Below are 10167 nucleotides of genomic sequence, written 5' to 3'. Positions count from 1 at the left end.
CTATCTGAACTACACAACCCATAATCCTTCGCCAGAAGAGGCGGTGAAACCATCTAAAAAGGGAAGGGAGGGGCGATGCCGGGGGCGCTGCTGCCTGCCTTGCTTCGTGTAGGGAGCAAAGTTCAGAGAAGTGCAAAAGCGGCTCAGGCTTCGCTCGGACCCCAGCAAAGAGGAGCCGCTTCTGCTGCCATGGCCGCTTTAGTGAAGAGGATCATTAGTACTGCGAAAGCTCCGGCGGCTATTGGCCCCTATAGGTATTATCTGTCTGTCTGTCTCCCCAAAACTTTTTCTCCTCTACTGCTTTCCTCACTTACAACAACCCTGCAAGGAAGGTTAGGCTGATAGTGTTTGATTGGTCCAAGGCCATCTAGCGAGCTTGCGTGGCAGAATGAGAATTCGAACTTGGGTCTTCCATTTCCTAGTCCAGTACCTAGCCACACCACCTAGGTAGTCGCTATTATTGTCATTTGCTTTATTTATGCCCCACTTTTCTTCCCAGTGGCGTACAGCATCCATACTTCATTTTATCCTCACAACAGCCCTGGGAGGTAGGTTAGGTTGAGAGTGTGTCTGGCCCAAGCCCACCCAGCGAGCTTCCTCTGAGTCCTAGTCCAGTACCCTAACCACAATACTGGGTTACACTATGGGGGGCTGTTAGGAATTGTATGAATGAACTGGTTTACTATTTAATATAGTTTTAGGTAGGTTGCCATATTAGTGATTATCTTCCATTTTCCGTGTTTGATAGACTATTCTTGAATAGTTCAACTGCCAGAAATGCATGGTTAATAAGTAATTTTTAGAGGTTACTGTTCCTGTTAGTCATGATGGCAGTGGACTATAACAAAATTTTCTTTGAAACTAAGACATTTTTAACATTACAAGGTTTTTCAGACAAATGCAAGAATATAAATCAAGCACTACAGTGGCTTTTGAACAGTAGCTGCCGTTACCAGAGGAATCACAGTGTGCACAACAAGATAAAAAAAAGAAGAGCCATTGTGACATACAGCGCTTCCCTGATAAAGACAAAATAAAGAATAGTATATTCAAAAATTTATAGAGGTGTTAATTATTTCTATCAGTACAAAAATACAACAATTTCAATCCAGTATCAAAATATAACATGAGAAAATAAATCATATTCTGACCAACATTTGAAATTTTGAGCTGACATCAACATAGAAAACCTCATTGTTTAGTTTGGAAGAAATACTTAATCTTGATTGCATGTTTGATGCTCTGCCAGTTTAGTTTCCTTTACTGAGAAAGGGACTGAAATGCTGAAACGTGGGAGTCAGTCGGAAGCCCTATTTCACTTGCGACATTACGGGACAGACAGTGATTAACTCTACTCATAAGCCTTCATTAATTATCCCTTGATTCTGGATTGGGACTGTTTGCCTACAATACTTTGCATATTGTGATTTATTTTCTCATGTCATCTTTTGATTCTGGACTAAAATTGTTGTGTTTGGTATTAATATAAATAATTAACAAACCTCTATAATATTTTGAATAAACCACTCTTTATTTTGTCTTTGTTTGGGAAGCGCTGTATATCATAGTGATCAGTAGCAACCAGCCAGGATTGGGTGAATTATGCAAGTCATGTTGTATCAAGTTGTCTGGTGGTTCCTGATGATCAGTGATGAGAAAATAGATGGTTTTGTTACATCATACATTAAATTATAATTGTTTTAATAAGTATATAGAGAACCTTTATGTATACGTAGTATATGAATAAACAGGAGTCTGGTTGCCCCTTAAAGTCTAACAAAATTTATTCCATCATCATTTTTTGAGTCAAAGTATCAGTTGCCTAGGAGTGTAAATCCATCAAGCCAATTTATGTGAAGGGGGGGGGGGGGAATAGGGATCGTGGCAAAGAGAGACCAGTTCAAAATGAGATCCAATCCAAATAGTAATCAGTTCACTCGGAGTGGGTGTGAGACACTCCGAGTCCTGACTATTCTTATATAGGCAAAGTTACAAATCCTGTGTAGGATGAAATGAAATAAGCATGCAATAGGAAGTGTATTCTGAAATACGCACAGTGCGTTTGCAGATCAGGCCAAGAGGCCAAAATTTTGTGTGCCAAAGAACTGCTCATTTGCTGATTTTTTCGGAAAGATTGGCAGAAAAACCTAGTTAGCGGATGGTTAACTCTTTCTGATAGTTAGAGGGAGCAAATCCTTGGAAAGTCTTGTTCTTGTTAGAATAACTCATTAAGATGTTGCTACGTGAAAGCAATAAGGCACAAAGCATATTATTTCTTTGTTTTATTCATTGGATGGTTTGAGCTATCTTGCTGCATAGGTCCGGCTACCTAATGGATTCCCAGGCAGAGGAAAACAATCACAGAGCTGATCCTGCAACAAACCTACCTACATACTCAGAACCAGGGATAGGCGGAACACTCCTGTGCCTGATTATTGTCAAAATTGGCCTGGATGATCTGAGCTATTTTCAGGGTTTTTTAAATACATGGGCAGTTCTTCACCTGCACACGGTTGTGCTCTTAATGTCATTACTGGAACATTATTGGGTTCCATTGCCTTCCTCAACCATTCTTTAAGCCTCCCACTCTAATCCTGGAACCACCCGATTAGCATCACGGCCGTTGTACTTTCTGTCCTGGCAGTGGTACTTGGGGGAGTCCTTCTGGGACACCTCCCTGCTCTGTCATCCCTGGTATCAGGATACTGAGTGAGGTAGTTTCCAGGTGCCAGATTTCCAGAATGCTCCTTCATATGGATACGCTCTGCTTCTTGGGTTCCTTGGTTTACAGCAGCACTTTAACCCTGCAAGCTTCAAGCCTGTTGCTTAAGGTCAAATTACACATTGCCTGCAATTACTAGTAATCTTCCCCGCCTTAAAAAAACGACTGCTGCCTTGACTGGAGTACCAGTGGAGGGATGGAGTAACCTTTCTTCTGCTTTTCCTTGTGGGCTTGGAGTTGCTAAAGCAACATATTGTAATTTCTCAAGGGCTGGAACAGTTGCATACTGTTGCATTATGGACAGAATTTTTTTAAGGAAATCAAATCTTTTCAAAAGGAAAATGCTGGAAATGAGTTAAGCAGTGCCCAGTGGTAAATCTCTCTCTCTCAACTCTATACTATTGCATCTTAGTCAAGCAGTGTTGGTAGACCGGACCATGTATATAGCTGGGCAGATTGGCATGGATCCTTCAAATGGGCAACTTGTACCTGGAGGAGTAAAGGAGGAAGCTAAACAGGTAAAACAACTTTAATGATTCTAATAGTGATAGTGCCATTGTCCAAAGCTGAATGCTTTAAAGGTGTGTCCACACGGCTCTGTTTGGAGGATCAGGTGCCCTTTGTTCAGTACATCTTGCTCCTGCTGGAACATGGATAGCTCCATCAGCTTGTTTTCCCCTGAATCACATAGCTGCCAGGGAATATTGTGGACAGGAGTGTGTTCTCCAAAGCTATTCTAAGGGAACAAACCTTTTTTGGACGAGTTCTGTGCCCTCAGGTTGTGTGCTATAGAACTGAGCAAGGGCACAGCAAGCTGCCCTGTGGATGTGCCCTAAGGGGCCAGTGCAGCCAAAGGAGCTGGGGAGCAGCTTCCCTTCATTCATAGTCATTTGCACCTTTAGGAGGAGGACTTAAAATGAAAACAACCTGACTAGCTTGGCCAACAGACACAACAGCACAACTTTCTTTGGACTGGGGTATCAATATTATTAGTGGCTGGGTTTTTATAGGTGCCTATGGGGTGTTTTGTCAATATGCTATAGTTTGCCAGTAGTACCCCTGAGGAGGGAGAAATACAAATAACTGAAACTTGACACTGAGAGATCTCTGTCTTTTGGTGCTACACCTCTGAAGATGCCAGCCACAGCTGCTGGCGAAACGTCAGGAACGACAATGCCAAGACCACGGCAATACAGCCCGGAAAACCCACAACAACCAACTGAAACTTGTTCGTGTTTCTTCCCATTAGGCACTTAAGAATGTTGGGGAAATTCTGAAAGCGGCTGATTGTGACTACAGCAATGGTGAGTTAACTTACACCAGAGTGAGTTACTCTTGGGATGATCTTATTTTTCATGTTTGGAAAGGAAAAGAAGATCTTCTTTCTACCTTGGCTGCCTTCAGTCTGTATATAATCCCAAGTCTTACAGGACTCATGTGCCTTCTTGGCATGCACAGGTGGGTGTCTTGAACTTGCAATCCTTTTGTTTGAGCAAACCATCTTTCCTATTCTGTGGGACTCCTGTTTGGTGGGTGTTTGATTTTAAAATCTGCAGTACTTCATTTTGATACATTGACTTTTCATAGAGGTTTCTAACAATGCAATCTGAAGCAGGATTACACCATTCTAAGTAGATTGATGTTAGTGGGCTTAGAAGGATGTAACTTTGCTTAGGGTGGTTTGTAAATTTATGTATTCTAGCATAATTTTTTTCCCCTTTCAGACTTGACTGTTTCATCTCTGTGTAGAATGTAGGTGGTGCACAGGGTGCGAGTGCAAAAATAAGGATTCCTGAAATGGAGGCTGGGTTCTGGGATACCTGCAAAACGAGCTCCTGAAATGTTGATGATGCCTGGAAAAGGAACACTGGTGTGGAATGTTGTAGGAGCATTTGCAACCTGTTGCATTGAGATAGTTCACCATCTGGAGCCTACTATACAGATTCTAAGTTCCAGAATACCAGTGGTGGTGATTTCGATCAGTATGAAAAAAAAAATCTCTGGGTTTCTTGGACTCTTGGTGCTAAATCAGGGCTCTCATCAGTTTGTTGTAATATGTTTTAGGGGTAATAAAACAAGATGGGCTTCAGAAAGTTTTGTGTACAATTTAGGCAATCAAGATGCACTGGACCACACGGACAATTGCACCATTGGGGAAATAACAGACTGACTTAGCCTGCTAGTTCCCCATGTTGCTTCAAAAGTTGTGGCCTTTTATACTAAGAAACAAAACTTAAAAACTATTGTGCATCTTGGAGTGCCTGACACTGCTGAAAGGTTGTCATGATGCTCTATCACTTAGAATACATTTTCTAACAGTTTTTCTGACTTATAGTGGTAAAGACTACTGTTCTGATGGCTGACATGAAGGACTTTGATGATGTCAATGAAGTATACAAGCAGTGTAAGTACAACTTGTATTGTCCAGTGCCTACAAACTGCCAACTTTGGGTTACGTCTTGTATAACATATGAAGTGAGATGAAATGCAGGTGGAGGTTAGCCCTTCTCATGCTGTTAGCTTGAGCATGTGCAAGGATACACACCTGAGCTATTAGCAGCTCCCACAGCAGCAGGAGGGGGAAAAAGCCAGGTATAATATGAGAGATGCTCTTTTCCCCGTCCCTTTGGGGAGGAGGGAACAGACTTCCTGCTGGAAGGGGTAGAGAGGATTAAACTTTTCCTCCCCCTGCTCTAGAGCTCTGGGGCTGTTCATGACATACAAATACATTTTGGTAGATCAGATTTACCAAATATAATGTACCCAATAATATAAAATATAAAATATATCCTGTACTTGAATGGGAGCTGCAAACTGTGGCTCCCTATGCCCCCTATGTGGCATCCTATGCCCCCTTTGCATGTTTCTTAATTTTTGTCTTCTGAGTAGACAGAAAGACCAAATTGAAAGTAGAAAACTAACAGTGCAACCCAAAGTAGAGTTACTCCAGTCTAAGCCCATTGGTTTCAGTGGGCTTAGATTGGAGTAACTCTGCTTAGGATTGTATTGAAATTCTGTAATAAACACAAGAAAATGTATTTGTTTGGGCAGAAACATTTATAATATGTAGGACTATTAGAATATGTGGATAACAAGTTAAACTTTATAGAATTGAAAACAATGAAATCTAACAATGTTTTATTATTAAAAATATATTATAGTATATTAATTAGTGTCAAAATTATTCTCATTTAAGCAAACCATTTTCCTACAAGTGTAATTACCATTGCCCTCTGGCAGAAAGACAAACATAGAACAGACTTTGCAGGTCACTGCTGCAGCTCCCTCGCCAGCCACGTTGCTTGGATCCAGATAAGAAGTGGACCAGACTTTCCTGCACTCCCTTCAAATCCCCTTGCCAAACTCCCAGACAAAACTCCTTGTTTGCTGGCCCTGTTCTCTTGCTCCAGATTGCTTGCTCCTATATGTTTGAATAATAATAATAATAACATTAGATTTAAATACCACCCTTCAGGATGACTTAACACCCACTCAGAGCGGTTTACAAAGTATGTCATTATCCCCACAACAAAACACCCTGTGAGGTGGGTGGAGCTGAGAGAGCTCTAAGAACTCTGTGATTGACCCAAGGTCACCCAGATGGCTTCAAGTGGAGGAGTGGGGAATCAAACCCGGCTCTCCAGATTAGAGTCCTGCGCTCTTAACCACTACACCAAACTGGCTTCCTTGAGGCCATTTGCTCCCTTTGAGTAAAATCTTGCCTTAACTGTTTCACTGATTTAAAAATGGAAAAAAATATTCAGTGTTCCTTCAAATTTTCCAGTCCTCAGACTTCTTCATGCTATATATTTTGAGAGGGGAAAAAAACCTTGTCAAGAAGCATTTCATCATTCTAGTGTGGTGTAGTGGTTAATGTCAGCCTAGGCTCCTGGAGATCCAGATTCAAATTCTGCCATGGAAGCTCGCTGGATGACCTTGAAACAGTCAAACCCTCTCAGATTAACCTACTTCACAGGGTTGTTGTAAGGCTAAAATGAAGGAGAGAATGATGTAAGTATCTTTGGGTCCCCGCTAGGGAGAAAAGCAGGGTATAGATTAAATTTTAAAATTTCCATTAGAAAAACTGAGAAGCTCTCAGGAAAAAAATTGTTTTTTTTCTTAATTAGTCTGGTTTTGGTTTTTTTTCACATCCGTAACTAAGGGGTATCAGCAGAAGTCTGTTGTCTTTCATGTTCAGCTTGTGGGTTTTCTGGAGATATTTTTTCTAACATCTTTTGCCATATCCTATAGTGTAAATATTCATTCAGGTATGTTTTCTACGTATAGTTTTCAAGTATGACTTCCCAGCCAGAGCAGCTTATCAAGTTGCAGCTCTGCCAAAAGTAAGTGTTGCATTTCTGTAAAACTAGACCATCTTCATTTCTGCAGTGGAAAAGCTTTGCTACAAAGATGTAGGCAATTTACAGTGCAATCCTATGAAGATCTATTCCAATTTAAGATTTCAGTGGGTTTAGGCAGGAATAGCCCTGACCTGGATATTCCCGGTGAGCCTGATTTCATCAGATCTCAGAAGCTAAGCAGGGTCAGCCTTGGTTAGTAATTGGATGGGAGACCTCCAGCGAAGACCAGGGTTGCAGAGGCAGGCAATGGAAAACCACCTCTGTCAGTCTCTTACCTTGAAAACCTCAGCAGTGGTCACCATAAGTCAGCTACCTGGCAGGAATAACCTCTGTATAGAATTTCACTGTAAACATCCTTGCAGCATTGACTAAAAATGTTGCCTTATATAGAGAACCTCTTAAATATGAACTTCTAAATTGTATGTGCACAACTGTGTCCACTTCCTTGGGTTCATGATTTGTGTCTTAACCTAAGCTTCCTCTAGCCAAAGGAAAGATGTATCTTTCTCTTGGAAAGCTTTCAGCAATTAGTTTTCAGACCTGTCAAACAGCTAAGTTCTTTGAACCACCTGTTTTCAGTACATTTATTTTATATAGGGTTCGATATTGCTTTGCAACTCTTTATCAAACACACAGACACCTGTCTAGAGTTTATTTCACTTCATTGAAAATACACCCTAGTTTTTTAATGAAGCAAGTAATTAAAATATACATGGTTATTAATATATATCCTATAAAAACAGAACACAGAAAGGCAATGAGAAATAAGTTTGCTAACATTTCCTAATTAATTCTAAGTTTAACATAATCAAAGTTTCTATGAAATGCATAAGTAAAGATAAAATCTCACCTAAATTCTCTCAAGAAATTTCTTCCATCAGAGCTCTGACATTCTATCTGAATTTGCATTTCTTATAAGTTATCATATGCAAATATCTAAGATATTTTCACATGATAGCACAAACAAATGATAATTGGTCTGATGCTTCATTGAATATTCATAATTTTATTGTATAACCTTCCAATTAGTAAAAAATGACATGCTCAAACTTGCAGAACAAACTATAAATCACTGAGAAATGTCAGAAAGAGTTAAGAGATCACTATTGGTTGAATCTCTGATAGAGGAACATTAATCTAGATAGAATCCACTATTTTGATTAACTCTCAGAAGATTAAAGCACACCTGTTAAAATTACCTAACATTTAGAAAAAAATGCAGACAGTTTATGCAGAGTTTGAAAGTTCATCTAGAATACAAGTACATGGCCTAGTATTGCTTAGTATTGATTATTGCCATGTGCTTTTATCTATATTGGTGCAACAGATTAGTGGCAAAAGAAAAGCAGGTGTGGACTACAAAACTCAACTAGACCTGAATAGCCAGTTTGGTGTAGTGGATAAGAGTGTGGGACTCTAATCTAGAGAGCTGGGTTTGATTCCCCACTCCTCCACTTGAAGCCAGCTGGGCGACCTTGGGCTAGTCACAGCTCTCTGGAGCTGTCTCAGCCCCACCCACCTCACAGGGTGTTTTGTTGTGGGGATAATAATGACATACTTTGTAAACCACTCTGAGTGGGCATTAAGTTGTCCTGAACGGTGGTATATAAATCAAATATTATTATTATGAATAGGTAATAGGTAGATTTGGTATCAGAATTCCTATTCTATTGCTGTGATAGAGACAGAGCCTTGAAAATACCTGTAGGTAACACTATACTCCATGTGCCTTTCCAGTTCTGATGTTTTTAATATGCAAGGAGTATCTTTTATGGTTGTACCTCACACGCAATGCTTCTCCCCTCCCACCCTAACAACCCAGTAAGTTTTGATTCTGCCGACTGCATAAACCGGCCCTTGAGAATATCATGGTACAATAGTTACAAAATTCATCCTTGACCTGAGAAAAATGGTTCAGGTATTCTCTAGTATTGGGGAGGACATGGAACCTTACCTACATCACAGTACTGTTGTGAAAGCAAAGTAAAACATGGAAAGCACTTTCTGCATTGAAAGCTTATAAACATGTTAAAGACCAGCTTTGTATTGCATCAAAACATTCCAAAGAATACAGCAAGATGTTCATTCACCTAAGAAATGAATAAATCTTCTAAAAACAATGTCATGTTCATTATCTAATGTATTTGTTTGACATCTTCCTTGCAGGGTGCACGTGTTGAGATTGAAGCTGTTGCCATCAGTGGACCACTCCGTGATGCCAAGCATGACACTAAAGGCAACCTTTAACCACAGGGCTTGGGTTCACTTAAGCTTCTTGTAGGGTTTGGTCATGGAACTGGTTGTCTCTTTTACATGACTTGAGTAATTCTTGCAGGTTTCAGCACCTGGTAAGAGGAAGTGAATTTCTACCACCCACTTACCATTAAGCCATTAAGGCTATAGGCTGATGCACGATTGAGTAGGAATGGCACTTAGTCATAAGCTGTTGGGAAACATTTTATCACTTCATACATATTTTGAGGGCTAGAGACTAGTGATTTATCCAGAAACCATGAATAAAGTTTTCATGTAATTAATATGGAAACTAAGTCCAGTCATATGGAGAATATGGCATGTTGAAAAGCCAAGTACGCATTACATATTATAGTATGGAATCAAACCATTAGAAGGAAAAATAGTAAAGGTTACACTGGAATTACTGTACCACAGTGCTAAATGTTGGATGGTTTAGTATTCTCAACTTACCTATTAAGTTTACCTCCATTTACTAGACAAAGTAGTGTGCAAACATGCAGATACTTTTAATGCATGTTTTCAGATCATTAACATGCTAAAATTCATCCTGATTTACGTTTTTGATGAAATATTAATAAACGATGGTTTATTATTTTAATCTTTTAAAAAAGTGAGCTGTATCTACTTTCCAATATCAACCTTTCAAGAATAAAAAAAACAACATTGGTTATTTTCAGGTTGTACAATATGATTTTTATGTCTTCTATAGCCACACTTCACTATTATAACGATGTAATAATTTTAGGCTACTGGTAAACTAGCCATTTGAAAGACTGTTTAAGCAGCATATATAATGAATTGCAAAGAATTCTTTTAAGCCAACCAGTT

The 10167-nt window shown here is 39.7% G+C and overlaps 1 protein-coding gene across 1 annotated transcript; it reads left to right on the top strand.

Moving 5' to 3' along the window:
* Positions 1 to 75: 75 nt before the first annotated feature.
* RIDA (reactive intermediate imine deaminase A homolog) lies at positions 76 to 10027 on the top strand. The gene is made up of 6 exons (XM_054985087.1): positions 76 to 254; positions 3135 to 3240; positions 3972 to 4026; positions 5058 to 5126; positions 7010 to 7065; positions 9250 to 10027. The coding sequence occupies exons 1-6, from the start codon at positions 76 to 78 to the stop codon at positions 9328 to 9330; spliced, it is 546 nt and encodes a 181-aa protein (XP_054841062.1). The 3' UTR covers positions 9331 to 10027.
* The last annotated feature ends 140 nt before the right edge of the window (positions 10028 to 10167 follow it).

The sequence above is a fragment of the Eublepharis macularius genome, chromosome 7 (assembly GCF_028583425.1).
Source record: "Eublepharis macularius isolate TG4126 chromosome 7, MPM_Emac_v1.0, whole genome shotgun sequence".
NCBI lineage: Eukaryota > Metazoa > Chordata > Lepidosauria > Squamata > Eublepharidae > Eublepharis > Eublepharis macularius.
This window is presented reverse-complemented; position numbering and strand designations above follow the sequence as displayed.